This window comes from Mizuhopecten yessoensis, unplaced genomic scaffold (genome assembly GCF_002113885.1).
Source record: "Mizuhopecten yessoensis strain PY_sf001 unplaced genomic scaffold, ASM211388v2 scaffold29, whole genome shotgun sequence".
NCBI lineage: Eukaryota > Metazoa > Mollusca > Bivalvia > Pectinida > Pectinidae > Mizuhopecten > Mizuhopecten yessoensis.
Window position 1 is genome coordinate 599,130 of NW_018403342.1, and position 22,970 is coordinate 622,099.

General features: G+C 33.8%; 2 protein-coding genes across 3 annotated transcripts in view; both read right to left on the reverse strand.

Moving 5' to 3' along the window:
- Nucleotides 1–1,927: 1,927 nt before the first annotated feature.
- LOC110465806 lies at nucleotides 1,928–6,128 on the reverse strand. The gene is made up of 7 exons (XM_021522305.1): nucleotides 6,054–6,128; nucleotides 5,083–5,260; nucleotides 4,772–4,814; nucleotides 4,245–4,426; nucleotides 3,211–3,359; nucleotides 2,472–2,553; nucleotides 1,928–2,100 (listed from the first exon to the last, which is right to left on the reverse strand). The coding sequence occupies exons 1-7, from the start codon at nucleotides 6,111–6,113 to the stop codon at nucleotides 1,958–1,960; spliced, it is 837 nt and encodes a 278-aa protein (XP_021377980.1). The 5' UTR covers nucleotides 6,114–6,128; the 3' UTR covers nucleotides 1,928–1,957.
- Nucleotides 6,129–8,618: 2,490 nt separating this feature from the next.
- The window catches only part of LOC110445775, a 164,957-nt gene continuing 150,605 nt past the window's right edge, over nucleotides 8,619–22,970 (reverse strand). For both annotated transcript variants that reach the window (XM_021490676.1, XM_021490595.1), the window contains 10 exons: nucleotides 19,138–19,317; nucleotides 18,759–18,941; nucleotides 17,843–18,022; nucleotides 17,123–17,227; nucleotides 16,381–16,638; nucleotides 15,981–16,109; nucleotides 15,425–15,509; nucleotides 14,823–14,981; nucleotides 14,317–14,373; nucleotides 8,619–13,975 (listed from right to left, as the gene is read on the reverse strand). In XM_021490676.1, coding sequence (XP_021346351.1) covers nucleotides 13,815–13,975; nucleotides 14,317–14,373; nucleotides 14,823–14,981; nucleotides 15,425–15,509; nucleotides 15,981–16,109; nucleotides 16,381–16,638; nucleotides 17,123–17,227; nucleotides 17,843–18,022; nucleotides 18,759–18,941; nucleotides 19,138–19,317 — 1,497 coding nt within the window. In that variant the 3' untranslated portion in view covers nucleotides 8,619–13,814. The remainder of the gene's footprint in view (nucleotides 13,976–14,316; nucleotides 14,374–14,822; nucleotides 14,982–15,424; nucleotides 15,510–15,980; nucleotides 16,110–16,380; nucleotides 16,639–17,122; nucleotides 17,228–17,842; nucleotides 18,023–18,758; nucleotides 18,942–19,137; nucleotides 19,318–22,970) is intronic.

Consider the following 22,970-nt stretch of genomic DNA (forward strand, 5'->3'; position numbering starts at 1 on the left):
GATTAAAAAATTTAAGGATTGAGATCCCATGCTTTTGAAATACGCAAAAACATATGATTAAATATTTCTTTTTCTTTTCAAAAGATTAGTCCGTCAATAACTCAATGAGTTTTTCAAAAGTTCATTATTGGAAATAATTTATTTCATGATAACAATTATATTCTCTTTTAGGAAAATTAGTATTGTAACTGGTAAAGAGTCTTCAAAAAGTATTTGTTCTTAAATATCTAGCTTAATATCATTATAACAAGTTTAGTGTCAAAGTGAATGGAAGTGATTTCCAACGCAATTTCAAAGGGATTTGATTTGGGACGACATGCATTGACGCTGACTCAAAGAATATGATAGATGTATTCATAATTGTGTCACGATATTAGTGGTACTAAACGTCAAAAGAACACATATACGGTGTTCCGATACATATGTGGGCAATTGTGCCTAGAAAACACGTCATAAAATAAAAAATGTACATTCTTTTGATACAACAAATAGCTTATTATTCTTAAAATAGTATTGTATGTAAACAATGCTTGAATAAATTCCAGCTAAAAGGTTGCGGTCAATCTCAAAAGTCGATAATCCACCAGCAGAATCACCGCAAAAACAATGAAGAAAGCAAACATTTTAAAATCTAATATGTCGAGGCATAAAGCCAAATATATACTGCATTATATACCTTTTCATAGAATTTTTTAAATATTTAATAACTACAAAGTTTCCATTCAGATCATTTTGATTCATTATTCTGTTTCTTTGTTCAGCTTTAACAAGTAAAAAAACAATTCAATCACACAAAATAAATCAAATATTAATTTTCAAAATGACGTCATGCCAAAACATAAATGAAACTAAACAGCAACAATATAATGGTCTATTGTTTGACTTAATCGCATAGTGATATCAGAAAGATTTGTTTTATTATCATTTCTAATGAAATATTTAATTTCCCTATTTACCATCAAAAGACAAATACACATGAAATATATTCAATCAATGCCACTGTCGAAGATGTTCTGTTAACAGTTTTGGTAGCGAAACATTCAAGGGTAAATGATAAATTTCTCACATATGCTTTTGATAATATGTAAATAAAATGTCAATTAATATCTCGAAAATTAATTAAATATTTTAACACTTAACAACACTGAGGAACAAACTAAGTTTTGTAGAGCCATTCTAACCTGTTCTACAATGACTACATAGAATCGTTTTTCGTATCCTGCTACAAGTGTTTAAAAGTTGAAATGTACAGATATATATATTTTAACAAGCATTGCAGTCAAGGCAATTAGTATTTTTTGTCTGTCATCAAATCAGAGATAACGTTTGTTTAAGTGAAGGTTTCAAAAATATAACATATGTTGAAATGGAGACCGAAACCAGCATTGGATTGTGTAAATGACCTTTCCTTACAAAGTCACGACCTTTATCATACAGGTCATTTCTATTTATACATCAGGAGATCACGTTCGTGATATACATAAAGAAGAACGAACCATGGTTTTAAATGTGAACGGAACACCTGGGCAAGATGTACTCATTGTAATTAGATTTGATAATATATTTAAAACGTATATTGGATTATATGCAAGGTGACCATAAGATCGGATTTAATCATTAGAATTATGTATACACGTGATGCATTATTATGTAAGCCGGTATGGCCAAATGGTTACGGCATCTGACATTCTAGTTCCCCGTCAATAGGTCACGGGTTTGAGGCCTACGTGGGGAAGTCTACAGGCGCTGGCAACAGGTCAGTGGATTTTCTTCAGGTACTCCGGTTTTCCCCCCAACACCAGAACTAAGCTCGTTCTTAAATGACCATAACTGTTAAAAGAACGTAAAGCAAAACCAAAACTAATAATTCTGAGTGAAAAATCAATATCTCTATACAGAAGAAAAAAGCTGACGACAGAAGTCTAGGTTTCTTTCCCAGTTTATTTTTATTGATATATTATGTGCGGGCATTTTTCACTATTGCTTCAATGACACTGTTGGCCAGAGAATTGGTCAGCTTTTGGCCTATATCCACTATGTTCTGCCGTCCTGTCTGTATAACGGAGATCAGCTGTGGAATGACGTCCTGTGAGACACCATCTGCATCAGAAACAGTGCCTGTTTAATTACATCGGTATATATAATACAAACTACTAAAACGTATATTATTTTCTAACAACTATACAACAAGTTTACACTATTTTGCTCCGGATGGAAGTGCACAGGGGATATCTTAATGTGTTAGAGAACCGGAATTGAGAACACGCGTGGTCAGGCATGCCATGATACATTCACGGGGAATCGAATCCATGTCGTCTTTAAGGGCGAGTACTTACCATCGTGCCATCCGACCACCATTAATTAAGTTGATATGTTTGGATAGTTCCTTGATACTCTTATTATGTTTAAACAAATCTTTGCAATGCATGTTTGTAAAGTTATTGCATCGTAATGCAACGCCAATATCTTACCAGAAGAACTTGAGGCATGCTCAATTGTCACCAGAACTTCGTCAATAGTTTGTTTGAGAGTGGCACCCATAGTTGCTACAAACTAAAACATAAATTATAGAATTAACATAGAATAAGTATTTTACCCTAGGTGGTATATAAAAAACTGTATGTTCCAAATAGACGAAACTTAACTGAGACACAGTTCGTTAAGAAGTAACATTATCAAATTATTTTATTGTTTAATTCAGAATGACAACATATAATTCTATCAAGTAAAGATAAAAAAATATGCCAAAGCTTCTACCCGAAAAAACATAACCAACGATTACGAATTGATATGAAAGAACGGCAACTGGAACTGACGGCACATCGACACAAACCGCAAGACCCCTCTCCCACAAACAAAACAAAAACAAAAAACAAAAATCAGGAACTGACGATACACAAACACAAATAACAGCACGATCACCTGCAACAAAGAGCAAAGCGAGTCCGCCTACAGGAACTGACGACATACCGACACAAAAAGCAAAGCGAGCCCCGCCTACAGAAGCTGACGACATACCGACACAAAGGGCAAAGCGAGCCCCGCTTACAGGAAATGAAGACATACCAACACAAAGGGCAAAGCGAGCCCCGCTTAGAGGAAATGAAGACATACCAACACAAAGGGCAGTGTGGGCCCCGTTAAAGGCATCTTTAGATACCCGAATAATATAAATGTTATGAAGTATGTCGAATTTGTGCGTTTACTTACCGTTTTAATGCTATGTAGATGCGGCTTCATGTCTGTGGCAAAACTGCTCCCAAGATCTAGATCACCTGACGTGGTTGGTCCTGTGATCATGTCTTTAATTTCGTTGGTGATGCCAACCAGCAGTGCGTCAGAGAGAGTATGATGACCAGCTATTAACATATAACAGTATAGGTGGATACAATACGATTCCTCTTCGCCAATGTATACCTCTTACTGGACAATTCCAAGAAGAATTAAAAAATAGAAGTGTATCACTGTGAATCTATATGTATACAAATTGTTGATTATAAACTAAATCACATAACAAACGGAGAAAGAAACAAGAAATATCCATTTGAAATTCGGAATGTCGCTCATCAGAGTTTTTGTTAAATATATAATTTTGAATATTAATGTTTTCTTTTTACACAAATATTTAAATTATGTATGCTTGGACCCATAGGCGACCTCATCACTGCGTATAGATACACTATATGTCGGGCCTCATGACGTTGCACTCGGCGTATTTGGTTCACGTTCGCCGTGAATAATCCCTCTGTGTAGTTTTGTTATGCTAATACGAATGAATATTTTACATAATAGACTTGACTTTAAAGCAAAAATAAGGTGTGTAAAGTATATGATGATAAAATACGACTTGTATACATTCTACAATTTCAATTATGAAAATGGAACTATATTTTGTTTGTTTTGTTGTTGTGCTGTTGCCAGGACTCCAACCGAAAGTTCTTCATTTTCCCATGCAAACTTGCTATTCTCGCCACTGTATTGTTCCAATGTATAAATAGAAAATAAAACTATTTAAAAAAAACATATGTATATGACATATTTAGTGTGAATCGCTAACGCGAGTAATGGATTATGTCCAGAAAGCCAATGTTGAATGTTGAAAAAATCAATTTCATTCCTTAAACAATGAACGTATTAAACCGCATCTAAATAGTATTAAATTGTTGGTGTATAAAGTAAAATTTCGATACACTTCCAAGCTGATGAATTGAATATATCATTTTGAGACTTCCTAAACAGCTTACTAATGACATTTTCAATTTCCTGGCTTAACGTCTCATCGGATTGTTGAAGGAAATTAAGACTTCCAACCTTCAAAGCAATGGACCCAAGTCTCCCTAGAGCTACCCTCATAAGGGATCCAAACCCATCCGCTTTTTCTGCCAGAAGAGTCTGCAGTTTTTGCCTCATTTCATCTGTAAGATGGCTAAGAATGCCAATGTGATGAATATCAGTACATGTTTCATTTTATCTAACATTTAATTAAGTTATTGAAAGCAGCTGCTTCTCTGTGTCACAATATCATAATAAATCGTTTGTTTGACTCCCAATACAATTTCGGTACACATTAAATGCTTTATCAAACTATAAAAATTATTTTTTAAACTTTTGATATTAATCTTCCAATGTATATTAATAACGATTACATAATTCATATAGATAAATCATTGAAGTTCCTCTATTTACACATGTGATGGATAGATCATTGGCATGAGGTTACTTATAGGTTCCGGAATGTCCAGCTAATAGATCATTAATTAGTGTGACTAACCTGGCTTCTCTTCTGTTCTCAAAGACTGTTGGACGCAACAACACTGAAAATATCGGAAATTGAATTAGCTTTTACATGTTCGTTTTAAATTGAAACCATAATGTCTGAGGTTGGTGTTTCTAGTTGAAAATAGCATTCAATTATAAATAATATCAGTCATTTCATTCTCTTGTGATGTTAGAATGTAACAACTATTTGGTGAAATAAAATAAATGTCTATCCCAAATGGCAATAACAGAATGTAAATATGAAAGGGTAACAGAAACCAAAATGAAACCTCTAGGAACAAAACCAACAGATACACATCTTACTGTTCCATCCCTCCAGTCCATGGTGAAGCAATTGTCCCGCTAGGTGATTCCCTTCTTGTAGGGCGTGCGTCACTTCCGGTGTGAGGTCCTGGAGGAGGCTGGCTAAATCAGCCTTTAAATCGGCCCTAGCAACGGCAACGCAAGTCACCAAAAGTGTGACAATGAATTTCATATTGTCCTGAAAAAAAGAAGTTATGTTTGTTTGTTTTATACACTGAGAATCAGTAGATTAACTAGAAATGTTCACGTGAATACTTTTGTTTGAAATATTACTGTGTTTTAGTCAGGATAAATACGAATAAGAAAGCAGCTTTTTTCAGTAAGATGTAGAAAGCCAAACAAACTAAATAGTTCTACTGCACCGTATTTTCTTTTCGTCCATTAAGGTTACTTAAGGTCAAAAGCAATTTTCGCTTAAATGTCTTGAAACATATGTAGTAATAGAGTGGGGAATGTGCATTATATACCTCCTTTAGTAGCGTTACAAACTTACAACTTTTTCCTACAACAGAAAATCTTTAAATATCTTATCAAGTCTCGTCTGAGATATATAAAGAACAGTACATGTAGCGAACTTATTATCTTGATATAAAGTTAAGATTAAAGTTAGTTTCCAATACAGGAGCAGATAGAGATCATCAACACTAGACTCAAACATTAATCAATTTAAAGTTCATTGTAAATCACATTTGCCCTATAAGTATAATTAAGTACTTTATTCAGTGTATCTATAATGTTCTTAAGTGTTGATATGTCACATGCAAAGCAATTATACTTATGCCAAATTGTGTGGTGTTACAGATTGTCGTATAACCATAAAGAAGCGTATGATTTCATTACAAAAAGCATAAACAGTTGGTCGATAAATTACAGACGAAGGTGTCATTTATACGTACTTTAAGCCGTCATATTGATATAATATTCTAATTGGGCAATATATTAAGAAACAAAATCTGATTATTTCTACCAACCTTTAATTGAGTACCGTCGTTACAGAGGTCAGATAAGGCGATAAGAGTGATATAAGGCATAGGGCCAGACCACTGATAACGACATCGGAATGAATACATTGGAGAGTTTGCTTATATCTAATAGTCTCAGGACTCGGCCATCTCTCTGATCGTAAATAGAAATTCACTTCAACCCAAACAGTTTTTGAATTGAATTGAAAAAGTCAAAATTTAGTTGAAAAAGTTAAAAATAAAATTCCTTGTCACATTAGTGTCACACGTACAGGGTACTATTATACAATTACATCAAAATAAGCCATTTTATCACCCCTTACATCCAGTCTACCATGAGACTTATTAGACACTCATTGTTATGAAAGTAATGTGTGACACTTAAATTACAAGTTATGGATAAAAGAACAAACAAATTACATCAGAGACTTGGCTTGGATCCTAGGACGAGAGAATGAGCGAGAGTTGTCGGGGAGATCCTACCTACAAATCGCACCTTCCTCGACAGATATTTCAATTAGTAGGGTAAATACTCCAAGTCAAAGGAACTCCAAGAGGAACTCTTCTGTGCTAATATAGATGATGTAGTCGTACATGTTAGCTAAGTATCTAATGGAGGTTTGTATTTTATGACATGAATCTTCCTTAAATTTACAGTTTCAAGATCTATTCCAAAAAAATGTCAAAAAGGAATTACCAAACCTAGATTTGCGTTCAAAGCTCTAACCATGAACTTGTACTTGCCATGTCTATGGTATTTAGTGTCCAGCATACGTTTCTGAATCTGACTTGGACATCATGATGGCAAGTGTACATAAAGGTAGGTCCTTCGTGGTGTTTCCTTACAAGAACACCTTTATTTTCTTTTTCTTTCTTTTTGCATAGGAAGCTGAAAGTAGCGAAGAGCTTTCCGGGCAGGTAACAAAGACATTGCGTTTTCTTCCTTCAACGTCGTTTTCAGACATACCGATGAAGTGTTCTCTTTTCAAGACAAGAAATCGTTTGACCAAGTTTGATCGCTTATTCGTTACCGAAGCCGAGTCACAGTCAGATTAATAGCGATGGGCAAAGGAATATGTTCGTCAAAAAGTCGCCTTTCAAGAGAGGAAAATTGAAGGGTTCGATATATCTCCTGAACTTGAAATCAAGGACACCACAAAGTCGTCTGCCCCAGCCGCTTACCCCGGTCTTTACTAACCACATGATCAGCAGGAACTGCTTGATTTAATAAACTCTATGATATGTGTTATTGTTTCGGTTTTACTATCGTAACCTCTCACTTACTTGAGACTGACATCCTCAGTAACCGATCTGCAGTGTTTACATGTCTCGGTTGACTCGATATTCAAGGGATGCTGTACTTCGAATACCGAGATTACCGTGACAGATGTCGAATGCTGACAGACTAACACACAACAATAAATTTTGAGTGACGTCGATTGAAGAATATTTCTGCAGTTTTCATTATATTTGCATCTTTATGAATATCGACGATTTTTATTTTATTTGTAGGCGTTTTGTGGTTTTGTTGTTACTACCCTAGTTCTAACTTTGGTAATGTGACATTACTTTGATTAGACCTACATTAACAGGAAGGGTATCGATGAAGCAGAATACACTTACATATACCCTCCGAAACACCACATCCCTTATTCATGAAACCGTTCTCATCATCAAACACAGGTTCTGTGTTCAAGCCTTATTCCTTGTTCTTGTGATAAAGCAATTAACAGAGTTTACATTTTTCCATGATTTGGAAGCATTTTTTGTGTGGGTGGGTGTCTTATGTAAAGCCGAACAATGTTACATTGTACATGCCCTTTGCAGTGACAACAAGTGTTTACAGTGCTCTAACAAATATATTTATTTGACTAATTTAGTGCTGGAGATTTACCGTGCAAGTTTGATATGTGAAACCTAAAGACTCAAGATATACAGCTGGCCATGTTTTGGAAGGTAAAATGACATTTGAAGCTTATTTGAAATAGCTGTATTTGTATGTAATATGTGTCAATTTGGAAGAAACTGTTTTTGGGTGGGGGTCGTCTTATGTAAAGCAGAACAATGTTGTCAACTTAATATTTTATCTTTTGACCATGTCACACTGGCTTGACCGCAGAGTTCATGCTTGAGCACGAGAACGGTTTATTCTCTATGTACTTTCTCAATGTTGTCCATGTGAATAGTTTTCGTTTGTAACTTGCCTTGCCTTGCTTTCCCGTAACACCTGCATTTGCCTCCCGTGTCGTGGGAAGTCGTTCCTTTTTATTTATTTATCATTGATTCGTCTGGGTTTTTTTCAGTTTCAACTTTAAGCTCCATTCTTGGCTTTGTGTATAGTTCCGTGTTTAGTTAATATGTATGTACGTTATAAGAATATTTAGAAAAATTGTTCGATCTAAGTCTTAACAAAGAAAACTTGACTAGAAACATAACATAAAAGATGAATTTATGTCAAAATATAACAAAGGATATGTCGTTGGTTACAACGTCACATATTAGCGAATATTTTTATGTTGATGTTTAATCACGGTTACGGTAAAATGAAAATAACAAACAACAGCAACACAGAAATAAGTTTTGTATTTTTTATTATTATTGTATTTTCTTTCTTCCTGCCTTTGAAATGGCAGGTTTTGAATAAACCACCAGCTCTACTGAGCTTTGATATATTAATGTTGGTAGATGAGACTAAAACAGTTTGTAGACTAAGTAACCGTGACCTAGTTTTGATTTACATCTAGCACTGAAACGGACGAAATATGTACATCTTGACCTATATTTACAATCTACTTAAATACAATGTATATACATATCAAGTAATTAAATATACACACACATACGAGTGTATTTTTTAATCGTTATAAGATACAACAATATCCATCATTAAACACTTGACTAGTATTCCTGTCCTCCCTTAAAATATGTTAGACTTGTCAGAAACAATACGAGGACAAGTCCAAATCTGCAAACAGAGAGGAGAAGGGACATGCGAACTAGTGGGACTTCTAAAAATACAAAGATTGATCGATGGGAAAAGATAAAGGAACAGACTCTATTACGACAATAGAATGAGGAGGAGGAGACGGAAATATGTAGAAAACGCATATAATATATGCATAATATGTTCAACAAATACAAATGTAAGTACAACAGATAAAGAGCTCACTAATTTATGTTTCTCAGTTTTTGAAATTGAAATTGTAATGAAATATAACACATTTTATCCCAAAATCACACACGAATGTATTAAAAAAGTTTCATTAAAATTGAAGTTCTATAAGATCATGACTAGTACAACTTAGTGTATGACATCCACAATAATATATGGAAGGCATTGACCAATTATTGTTATTGGTCGTAAAAGAGATATGATTTCTATTTTTTTTAAATGCAATCTTCGCTTCTTGTTTTTCAGAATTATGTAGAATTCAGTCGGACTTGTTAAATGTGTTTGGAAATTTTGTCCACAATATCAAAAACTGACAAACAAAACTGAATCAGCAGAGACTCTAATCATTTCACTCTTAATAAATGTTTATATGCACATACAATGAATACATTTTGGGGGTGCAGGGAATATAACGATGATATCAATAAAGAGGTTCAACTTGGTCTACAAAGGGAGATAAATCATCAAAATTGAACATAAATTGTTTGCAATGAATTTCCAATGCAGCTTGAAAGTTATAACTTTTCACACACTTTCCTTTGAAATTTTAACAAAAGTTAATCAGTTAAATCATAAAAACTATTTAGTGATGTTTGAAAAACCGATAACATTAAAATGAAAAAAAATAATGATCGTAATTTGTGTTGTACATTCATGCCAATATTTCTTCAACTTTGTAAAATCAATACACGAAAGTGCCCAGAAGCGATGAAACAATGAATGGTGCAAATTTAAAAAGCAATATTTGCAGCTGTGCAATATACATTTGCAACAACTACATATATGTATCTAGAACATGATCAAAATGATAACATGCTTATTTTGAATGACCAATCAAAGTACTAGTGCTAAAAACTGGGACAAAGGCGAAATGAAAGTTGAAACAAAGGATGCAATGCACATTTACCGACTCAAAATGTTTCTGAAGTGAATCCTAAGAAATTAATGTTGAAAAATGAGAAGCGTGCAGTTTTTCTTGAACTTTGACATACAAAGCTAAATTATTGTTGCAACATACAATTTACAAACTGGAGGAACATTTTATAGAAACTATTTTTTTCAAGGAAACAAAAGATTTTTACCAAATCATTGACAGCAAATGAAATCAAATAGTAATGGTTTGAGAACAAATCTGAACTAATTAGTATTTAATTTAGATCAGGAAAGCGAAACTTTCACAAGCTCATAGAAATTTGTGCAAGAAATATATGCCCACCTTGTATGGAATGGAATAAAGAAATAGAATTATACACACATTACGGTAAACAGTACTACATTAGTGGACAGGGAAGTATTACAGCAATTGGAAGCTTGTAAATAGTTAAAACACAACACACATACAATGTACCATAAACAGCTGGAGTACTATGATAATTTAGCAATGTCATGTATAAACAAATCTAGCAATACTTGGATAGAAGATATTCATGCATATCAAAACAATACAATAACAAATATATTTATTCATGAATATTTAAAATCAGCACTTTGTCAAGTTTTTTACATGAATTCCCTCTGATTCTACCAGTTAACCCTTAATACACTAGCACCAATGTGTATCTTGTCTGATTCAGTATGGTAATTTGTTTGATAGCACAGGATATGAAACTGATGTGTTACCTAATCTCAAATAGACCTCTTTGAAAATCTACTTCAAAACTAATTAATTCCACCAAAGGTAGCTAATATTTTCATAGATCAATTCCGCCTGTTTTCTGCCAATACTTCACAATTTTTTAAACTACATATTAAAATTAAGGTTATTTTCAGTTTTGAAAAGATCTGAAATTTCTTTCATTAACACACCCAGAGCTATAATAATAAAAAAACCTCTAGGAGACAGGCTAGGCTCATGATATTTATCATTTAAAATCTAACACTTGGTCAAAAAACATCTGTTTTTAAGCAGTTCATTATTGTTGTGTTATTGTACATATCTTCTGCTTTGACTGTACATGTTGGAGCTTAGATAAGACCTACAACCCCTTTATTTAAAAGTATATATGTAAACCAAAAGTAACAGTGCGACCCCATTAAGCTTACTAGCCACCAAGAACGATTCTGATGGGTATCAAATAGCAGTGATGTAATGCCATGTATTATACTTGTTAGTATGTAGTTATTTGTAATGAAATTACGACATGGAAAACATGATGATAAAAATACAGAAACCAGCGGGTATTCATCTTTAACAATATTTTGTACAACCAACAAAAATATCGACCTACAGGTGTAGCTACCTGCAAGTAACAATATCTGAATGAACAACTTGAGATAATAACATTAACTCCAGTTTGACCTCTCATCTTATCAGAAATTAATTTGGTCTCTGGGTCAAAGGTAATGTATACTAAATTTTTTATGAAATTCATTTTTTCACATTTCCTTTTATGAACAAAAAACTGATTTCAGCAAATTTACATATGAGCTTGATCAGTACGATTTTGTTTCAAACATATTTATATGTATATACATTGTATATATATATGTCAACCATGTTTGTTTCATGAATATACATGTAGCTGTTATTGAAACATTGTTAAGTGACAAAGACGCCATTCAATGGTCTCCCACATATTTATAGATACATACATCAACTATGACTCAAACTTCACATACAAGTAACTGTTTCATGCAACTAGTCCATCTAGAAAGCTCTATGGTAATTTTTTGAATTGTTCATTTTCAAGTTTCATATTGCCTCCTTGCAAGAGGAGTTAAAATCAGTCTAATATTTTACCATAAATGAAACTCCACATTTTACAAACCTTACACACAGATTGTAACAAGAGATTTAAATTATATAGATAATTGAATACTGCTGTTTAAATAACATTGAAGTCATATGAACTATTATCTAAATGAGATCAATCTCAATCTAACCAATCCCAGACTCTGTTGTATCTAACCAATCACAGACTCTGTTGCATCTAACCAATCACAGACTCTGTTATGTTGGTGAAATTGCATCCACTAGTAGGCTTAATATGATTGTTAATCTCTATCAGATCTATTCAATCATATGAATACTTGTAAAGATGGAGCTAAGACTTTGATGAACATAATTATGCATAAACCTGGCTATATATATACCCAAGAATTGGAAAATAAATATGAGGAATATTCAAATTGAAAACACATGAATATTCAAATATGACCATGACTGTTCATGTATGTATAAATATTGGTCCAAATCGAAATGAAATATTATGGTTGCCTCCATGTTTGTATGTTGTATTAGATATGACCTGCATATCTTTGTGTATGTAAGAAACATGGCAGACACATTTATTGACAACTGTCAACATATTTTCACATGTCATCCAGGTTTTTTGTCAATTCAGCAAATACATTGTACAGCATCCATATCATCCTGCAAATGTAATGCTTTAATCATTCCATAACGAAAAGTCATTTTCAAGGACCGATATTACCTGAAATTAGGTAAGTATATTTCCTGCTAGGAGATAATGTGTCCATACATTACTGGTGAATAATCTGTCCACAATCTGTTTTGGTAATACACGGTCAATAAACTTTGGGAAGTGTAGTCTAGCTTCTCTAGATCGTTTCAGAATCAATCTGTCCACACATCCATTGAGAATTGTCTGTCCTTATACAGTGTTTGTTACCTTGCTCCTAATTCTCATTGTGAGAAAGCTGCACTGTGATAGTATTGAATAACCAATGGTTAATAAGTTAACGTTTTATTATGACAAGTGAAACTGTTCTCTTTAGCATTTGGATTGCAGACTTTCAATCGATGACACATGGTGATCTCCCTTTGATTGTAGCTCTCTTGTCAGCTAACACTATGAAAAATACATGCAAGTCCACATCAGCTGGTAATCTCCCTTTGATTGTAGCCTATCCGTCAGCAGACATTGTGAAGGATCCTTGGGAGTCTTTCATATATCAGAAATTAACTGATAGCCAACATGACGGGAAACACTGGGTTATCTCCTCTGGATTGAAAGTCTCCTGTTATCCAGTCCAGTTTTTTTTTTTTAGGATCCATGTATGCTGATAGTCTGAGTTACTGGTCTATGATGTCAGGGAGTTGAAACACTCATCCTGATATGTACACAAGGACAATAACAACCATAGCAGGCCAGTATCAGCACTAGGTTCGTGTCCAGTCAATGGTCAAGTTCATTATCGGTAGGTTAAATTTGTATATGGTGATAAGTAAAACATCTAGAGACAGGTTGTGCCCTTAACTCTCACCGTTTATCCATGAACAACCAGAAGGTCAACAACTCTTGGCACTGGTACATTTTCTATTGGTCATGTTTGTTTGAAATGAAGCAAGAAAATGTCTGTCCTCTCATTGCTTTGAGAACAATGATCCAAGAATCAGGAAGAAACTGTTCAAACATGTGAATGGTTATTTTCAAAAATATTTGCTATTTTAACCACAGTGACTAATGTCACTACTATCGTTGTATGAGTTACGATTCCATTCCTGAGATTTTTCGAGTTGGACAAACCATTCAAAGGACAAGGGGTGCCTTGATGCACCAATCAGATCATCCATTATGTAGTGCTGCACCAATCAGATCATCCATTACGTAGTGCTGCACCAATCAGCTACTTGCTCACTTCGATGATTTCTTGTTGCCAAATAAAGACCAGCTCTTCTTCTTGTCCCGTTGTTTCTTTGCGTAGGACCTTGGCAGTGTGGCATGTGATGGAATGCCACGTAGAAACTCCTTCTGGTAGTGTATAGATACTGTGTTCTGTGAGGACTGCATCTTTTCTGCAAAATAAAATTTAAAAAACACTTTCAAAAACAGTCTTTCAATGATGTTATAGAACATCATTATTCTGATTGAGATGAAATAAAACTCCCAGATTTATTCAGGAATCGAATAGATTTATTTTTGCAATGTTGATAAAAAAAAAAAAAAAAAAAAATCAGAAGTCAGGGTCAAAGATTAAGAGGTACAGTGAGAGTTGTTTGAATTGCTGAAGTCAAGATTATTTTAAACCCAAAACAACAGATATATATCTTCTGTGTCATTATGTCATATTTAATTATTATACAAGATGATAGAAATGTGTTCTTTTAACAGATCAATACACAAAGTTCTTAATTACCTTTGCTTGCTCTCAGCTTATTCAAAACTGTCTTCTTCCAATGAAGAGGCACAAAGTCTGAAAAAGAAAATGAAGGTTTTCTTATGCATCACTTTCTTGTTTTTTAGTAATAGTAGTATAGAACATGAATGTAAACAAGACGGCATGGACAAGGATATCTCATTAAAACTTAGAGGTTTGCTCAAGTGTGAACTTGCTACTTTAATATTAATATTTTATAGAACAAGAACATTTTTTCTTGATGGTAAATGTTTTAGAAACTTAAAAAAATAAAGGTAAAATGAATTTGAAACATTACTCTATTACCTTAGTAGATTTTTTCCGTAATATTTTCACCCTTTCATCCTTAATAAAAAGATCGAACCAGTGTTGAATTTGCTGTTCCGTTTAAGATTATATTTATGAACTGAATATGAAAACATTAACATTTTCATCCTTGTTGAATCCACTCTCTTGCTCAAAATCAAGGAACAAAAATAATCAAACAGATGAAATAAGTAACCTACTGTTTTCCTGGTCTTCCCTGACTCTCTGTCGCTCCTTCTGGAAAGCCCGCATCCATCTTTGTTTCTCTGTTTGAGTTTTGGTGTAGAGGAGGTACCACTTATCCCGAATAGTTTCGTGCAATTTCCACGCATTCTTCACAGTCACATTATACTGTATATCTGAAACATAAATGTGGTGACTTTGTAACATCTCATTTTCCTTAGAGTCACCTGTTTTACAAATGTTCTTTACACTGAGAACATTTTAAACATTTAAGTCCTAAATCTTAAATTCTGAAGATCACACATAGATATTCTTTTTTTTTTATTGCAGTTTTAATGTTCAGCTGTTAATTAAAACACAAATCTGAGAATTGAGAACCTAATTGAGTTCAGAATGTTCCCGGAACTGAGGTCAGAACAGGTAAGTGTATATATTTATTAGAGTAATGTTACATTTATATTGATTTAAAAAATAAGAAAAAACTTCTTTCAATGAGTTGTCAAGCAAAAAGCAATTGTGCACATAATTCAAATCTGTATTGGTATTACAACACATTTCAAACAATTTGCACTGCAACAAACAATTAAGCCTGTATAAAATTAGGGGGTTGATTGTTTACCTTTCCCATCCTCCAATACGATCAACTCGCATTCATCCAAATCCACTCGGCCTTTATAACTGAAACCATTCTTTTTCAAAAGGTCCTGCAATACAAAAGACAAATGTGTTTTTTAGTATCATTTTATAGTGCTCATGTTTTACCTACGTATAGAATGTTGTGTACTTATTTCACTATTGTGATAAATTTGCCTTTATCATGGACGGCGAAAAAAGGTGATAGTTAAACCGACAGTGCATTTTTTTTTTATATAATCAATAAATCATGTTCAATATTTCTTGTATATCCAATGCAATTTTCATCACACCAAGGAATAACTATGAGTTTGAAATATTTTAAGTTGAATTACAATCGAAAGATTGAGGAGCCGTTATTCAAAATTACATCAACCTTCATATTTCACAGGAAATATTCAATATTGTCAAATCCAAGCTTCAGTCTATTTATGATATTTCTCTGAAATATTTATCAGCACTTTCCACTCTAACAATTAAGGACAACCGATTGATAAGTGCTAGACCTACACCACATATCTGGTCTACCTTTGTAAACTTACTTTTTTACAGTAAATGAGTTGACGATCAAACAAGAAGAAATAGCGTTCCTGGGACCAGCCTCCAGAGTTAACTTTGTTAAACTCTCCTGATGTGATCAGCTCAGAGCTCTTCTCAAGTAGATCAGGCCCCTACGAAAAAGCGAAACAAACATATTAAGTCTGTGTTAAGTACAGTCATCAAAAGTCAAATGTCATCATAGTGTAACGTTAATATACTGTTACTTGGTAATGCTTTGTGGGAATATTTTTGCTTTATGTTTTTACAAATTTTGTTTTTCCTACAAAAGTTGAAAGTCTTCTTTTTTTATAGGACGCTGAATCATAAAACATCTTTATTTTGAATTACACAAAATTACACAATTATTAGATTACACAAATATTGTTATGCTTCGCAACCCACCTGCCAGTCCTCGACCGTCTGTTGCCACCGTGCCAGTTTCTCAATGCTTTCCATCTTGCGTTTTCGTTCGTTGATGAGTGCTGCGATTTTCTTCATGGCCTCCAGAGCACCCTCTACATTGCGATAGTCTGGGTGACTGGGAGGTGTGTACTTAAGAAGTTCAGCCAGTTGGAGCGGGTACTTACATATCTTCTGGACAGGGGTCAATAGGAACCCCTCTAGAGGGATCTCTATCATCTCCTGGAGTAGTCGACACGCCTGGATAAAGGTAAAGGTGAAAATGAGTGAAAATAGTAAAAGTAATTGTATGTCAAAGGCAAACGTTGTAACGGTTAGGGTGACACATAAGGCTGAAAAGGAGTGAGGTCATAGGTTAAGGCAACAAAGAGTGAGGTCAATGGTAAAACTTGCAAATTGAGAGGAAAATTCTAAAAGTCACTCAGTGCAATTTCAAAGAGTAACAGTCATTAATGCAAGTTGAAATATCCACCAAGGTAAACAACTACATTTAGAGAGATCAAGATATAAAAATCACATTGTGCAAATTCCAACAGTAAATATTACAATAAGCAAAGTTTCAATGGTCTATGTTGAAAAAAGCACAATATCAACAGACCATGAAGGTCACAATGAGCAAGGTCAAGAATTAAGTGAAATGTTATAAAGGGTATACAAATTTTACTCAACAAATTTCCCAATGCCTTCTAATGCTGACCTGAATTGGTTGTGTGATTGTTCTTACCTCAAAGAAATGTCTGTATTTCTGTTTTCGGTACAGATCTTTCAACTCCTCTGAGGCTGATGGGTGGTTATTGCAGTAGTCGGAATAAATCTCAAATTCTTTACTCTGTAACAAATCAAACAGTCCAGATTAAATTTTCTCAGGTTTAATTTCTACAGCAATATACTACTTCGATTAAAGACAGATAGGCACTTTACTATGATTCATTTTCCAGCTTATTTGCAGATCCTTTCAAGTAACCTCTGAAGTAAGTCTTTTAAATGATGTGCCTGTTTGATCCTTTGAGTTGCATCTGAGAATTGGCCAGGATATAACATATAACAAGCCCATAAATCCCTATCAGTAAGGAGGACATGTTCAAAATATCTCTGAAAATTTCCATCATGGGAAGGATTCTTTTAAATGTGATCCGAATATTTCTACAAATTCCACTCTGTCTTAAGCTTTCACCCTGACTGTTTTGCTTGACAGGTTTCTAACAATCTACTCCGACAGTCCAGTATAAAGACTTTTGAAGGAAGTGAATATTATGTCTTTGACAAAATGACATCCTGAAGGTCTGTAGGATGTGATTGTAGCTTCCCTAAAGTCTATCTTGTAGTCTAACATAAATTATCTTCTCTTACATGAACTCTTTTATAGTTTTGCATTGTCAGACTTCATAAACTACTAATTTCAAATCTTACAGAGAAATATAAACATTGTATTAACAAAACTGACCTGGGTGAGAAAACAGTGTCCTAATTCACTCAAGTGCGGGCTGTCAGCTGTAAACGCACAGTCTAGCGACTCCAGGAATCGATTGGAAAAATTATAAATGTCCTCTATATTTCCAAATATCACACTTATCCTGTCTTCTGAAAACATGTCTGCCCTCTTCCGTGCATGCTTGATGTATCCCTGTCAAATAAATCAGAAATAATTTTACTCACATTATTTTCATGTATAAACAGTGATTTTCATGACATTGTGAAATTCAACAATTCTACTGCATTCTTTATTGAAGATTTATACAGATATCTATCAACAAAACATTACACAGCAGATGAAGTTTTAAAATATACAGCAGGAACTTCAAAAAGTCATTAGGCCTAGATAGATTAAAGTATATATTCTTAAACCCTGCACTTAGTCAAATAATCAAAGTCTAAAAGTGGCACATATGAAAAATCAGAGTCCAAATGGGGCACATTTGAGGCACATTGATAAAAATAGAGTTCAAATGGGGCACATTTAAAGCATGTGGAAGAAATCTATAAGTCCTAATGGAGAACATTAAAAAAATCAAAGTCCAAATGGGGCACATTTGAGGCACATTGATAAAATTAGAGTCCAAATGGGGAAACGGATTTATATAAGTTATTTCAACTTGTTTCCGGATCCCATTCCTCTGTACTTTGTATGTTATGTGATGTAATGCAACTTAATTTGGAATGAAATAAAGTTTATATTAAATTTTCACCAATTTCACAGCCGTAAATAACTTTAATAAATGTGTACAATACTTTACATATTTTAGTTGCTATTCATTTGTGTTGTGTCAGAGTTATTTACCTTTAAATTTTGAACAAGTTAGCAATAACTATTGTGTGAGAACAAACATTTGCTAAATTTTGAATTAGTCCATAATTTTTACCTCAACAACATCTTTAAGATGTTTCACGTACTCCCGCTCAGCACTTATGATTTCGTTGACGACATTTTCCCGAGCCTGTTCCTTGTTGATGACGCTAACCCGTCGTAACTTTGGTGATAACTGTGTCACCTCGGAGGACTGTGAAACTAGATCTTCTTCATACGGTTCCTGGTTTACTCGTAACTATAACAGAAAACAGTTTCAATGTCAAAACAAAACTATTCATTTGGGGTTTTTTTCAAAATTATTTTCTGTTGTATCATTATCAAAGATATTAGGGCAGGGGTAAAACAGTTAACTGCATTTGTAAGAATTTGAAGGCAAAAATATCATAAAATTAATGACTCTTATCCTCCTAGCGATAGCTGAGGAAACTTACTCTGACAAACGTTGCAGGGAACCAGCCCTCTCGCTCATCGATTGCACCCCACCACCAGTCCTTGTCACCCATGTCCATCACCTCGATGACATCGCCGGCATGGAAACCAAGTTCCTCGGGATCCATAGTGATATGGTCCCATAATGCCTCAGCACAAGTTAAACTCTCACCCTCAGGCATCTGTTGGCAGAAATGTAAACTTTATATTCTTATTACAATTACCTTCGTTATTTATGAGCTTTACACAAAACCTTTGACTATATATATGTTAATTATCATGGTATATTAATTTCTCCCAATTTATTAAACAGAGTTTCCTCCCATAGATATACACTTAACCAATCAAATTAACACATATCAACAAAGTCCATCCCATAGGTTGAAGTCCGCACAGAGGTCAAGCTTTGAGTGACCACAGACATTGTGACTTATTTGTACTTTAGTCATGCATGACCAAGGCACACGTGGCTGTCAGACCACATCAAACATTTAATCATGAACAGCCCATCTATCTTAACCATCTTAACCGCAAAATGTGTAGACACAAAAATGTTTTCCTGAAATATATCACTGACACACAGGCATGTCTTTATGGATGTTAAGTGGCTTGTGCAGTGGGGCTTAACTATCAGTAACATCTTATATTTCTGCGTAAAATGTGGCACTTATAATGTTACAAACAACATGTTGGTTGCTTCAATGTGTAAATAGTCATTAATATATTAACACTCTGATTCTAGTGTAATATGTCTGTACATGTTATACTTGAAGGTTAGATGTACTGTACAGGAATTCCCCTCTTGACAACACTACAATGTCAGCCCATGTACCTCCCTACACCTACTGTAGTCTCCTGTGTGCTTTAACTCAGCTTCTTTACAAGTTACTACAATGTCAGCCCATGTACCTCCCTACACCTACTGTAGTCTGATGTGCTCTTTAACTCAGCTTCTTTACAAGTTACTACAATGTCAGCCCATGTACCTCCCTACACCTACTGTAGTCTCATGTGTGCTTTAACTCAGCTTCTTTACAAGTTACTACAATGTCAGCCCATGTACCCCCCTACACCTACTGTAGTCTCCTGTGTGCTTTAACTCAGCTTCTTTACAAGTTACTACAATGTCAGCCCATGTACCCCCCTACACCTACTGTAGTCTCCTTTGTGCTTTAACTCAGCTTCTTTACAAGTTACTACAATGTCAGCCCATGTACCTCCCTACACCTACTGTAGTCTCCTGTGTGCTTTAACTCAGCTTCTTTACAAGTTACTATATTGTCTTTATATCAACTAGTGTCTCTGTAAACACTGCAGTAATTACCTTATTAAGCACATCTGTTCTTTATACATATTTAGTTCTGTACCAGATAATGCATGGTCTGTATTTATTTTATGTTTTTAATTAGTATCCTGTTATTAGCTATTGTATAAGGTCTCAAGGTATCTTTAAACAAAACATTCCCCAAAAATAACATAATTAATCGTTGTATTAGAACATTAACCTTTCACAAAATTGAAAAGCTAAGCCCCACAAAGATAATAAAGTACCAATTTATAATGGAGAATAGGACCACAGAAATTCAGCATTATATACACTGAAACCTGTCTAATCTGAACCTTGTATAACTCAACATATAATGGTCCAATCTCAATGTAAAGGGTGTCACATTATACAGGTTCTCTTCATTTGAGATGATATTAACATCTTCACTATGGAACTATATTTATTTTCCAATATCTGTAATACACCATACATGTATATACACTGTACTGATTGATCATACACTTGTAGATAGGGACTGGACATGAAAAGGAAATTGCAAAATTCCATTTTGTTGTTGCATAAGTGTTGTGTACCAATCTAAACCATGTTACAGAATGAACAACTTGATAATTCCATCTGCAGCGATGATCTATGACACACAGGAATGACAATAAATATATTTTTAGAGGAAATAATACTTAAGGATGATGATTTAAAAAGAAATTCTGACATGATTTACTAATTGTGAAACTATGTGCAATATTTATTGGGAAATCAACAAAATATGAGTCAACAAGTTGAATAAAAAATATGAACTAAACTATGGATGAGATGGCAGAAGTAAATTAAGAAACAAAAACTCCAAGCTTGCGATAACAAATCATTTCTTTTTTTAATTCCTAATTTAATACATTTTGATTTAGAATCGTTTTTTTCTGCTTTTATCTCATTCTTTGTGAAACTGACTTATTGTTTTATTATTTGAAGTTCGTGTTTTTCTGCTATGATGACATGATATACTCAAATTGCTCTCCCTTTCCTAGTTTATTATTTGGAGTTTAATTGAGTATTGATCAAGCATTCAGTACACAGCAGACACTCCACAATGTTATTCCTGTAAATTCACCACGAAACAGACATCCAAAGTCTGGTCATCTTAGTAACAGCCAAAGAGTTATTAAGTATAAAGCAAAATTCACCATATCCTGTATTCAATTTAAAAATCATAACTGACTATACAAACTATTGGGGATTTTGTTATAATAAATTAAAAAGAAAATTAATTATGTGATATTGAAAGCATTAAATTCTCATTTTAATAGTTGCATATTTAGCTAACAAATAATTGCACTGCTACCAAAGGAATATATTAGGCTTGCTGGCTTATAAAACCGTTTCTGATTATATGTTGAACAGCCAAAACAGACATTGCCTTTGTTCGTTTAAAGTATAAGTCTAAGTGAAACTTTCATGCAGCAACAACAACAACAATACATATATATATTTTTTAAGTTGAATGTAATGAGTTGTCTCCCCTTATGCCACCAAGATGATAACGACGTCACATAAATAATGGATTCTGTTGTTAATTGGCATCAGCTGCACTAAGGAAATCCCATTAGAAACTTTCAATGAGTTTCGCTCTAGCTAAGCATGTCAATTTACTTTAATAATTTAGAAATACCGTTGTTATGCATACAGGAATAAGTCTAACAAAGAAAATAGTTCAGTTTCTGACAGGTTTCCAAAATTGAGCCTATAACAATACTGACATTGATTATTTCGAAAGATAAAATTGATTCTTTATACTTCCATCATTAGAAGTAGCAAATTTGTTTTAATGACATATTTTACTGCATAGAAATAATGAATGTATTAACATGGGTAACAAAACATACCAAAAATAGATTTATTTACTTGATCTATCGTCTTACAATTCTAAACCAACTGTGAGAAAGTGTCTCTATTTTGGTTGAGAACTTAAATCTTGAAAATCAATAAGAAAGCATCGACATAAAACAGCGTCAGTCGTAACTTGCACGCAAGGATGCCATAAAACGGTGCAATCCCTATATATAGACAGTTACACAGGCTTCCTTAGGATTCATAATGATACGGTATACTCTAAATCTCCTTCCTATGGTTGTATTGTATATCAGCCTGCAGCACACAGGTGTTAACTATTCACGAAGTGTACATTACCTCATGTCACGCAAACATAACATCCTGGTGACGGAAATCCTTGTATATTTTAGATATTTAATTATTATTAACAATTTACAAGTTATCGACTTCTTATTTCACAATTATTTTTACTTTGTGAAGAAATTAATTCATGATTTACCCGTAATAAATCAAGATTATAAACAAATATTTTGGAAACTTCTGTTCTAGTGTTCCTAAAAATTGGCGCCAAGAAACACAGTATAGGTTTCTTCAATAACTTTCATAAGAGCTCATCACTGAAATAGATTTTTCCATGGGAATATGTATCTAATGAATCTGATATTGAAAATGTAAAGGTGTTGTTCATGTTTGTGTAAACTTGAAGTTTTGCATTGTGTGGAA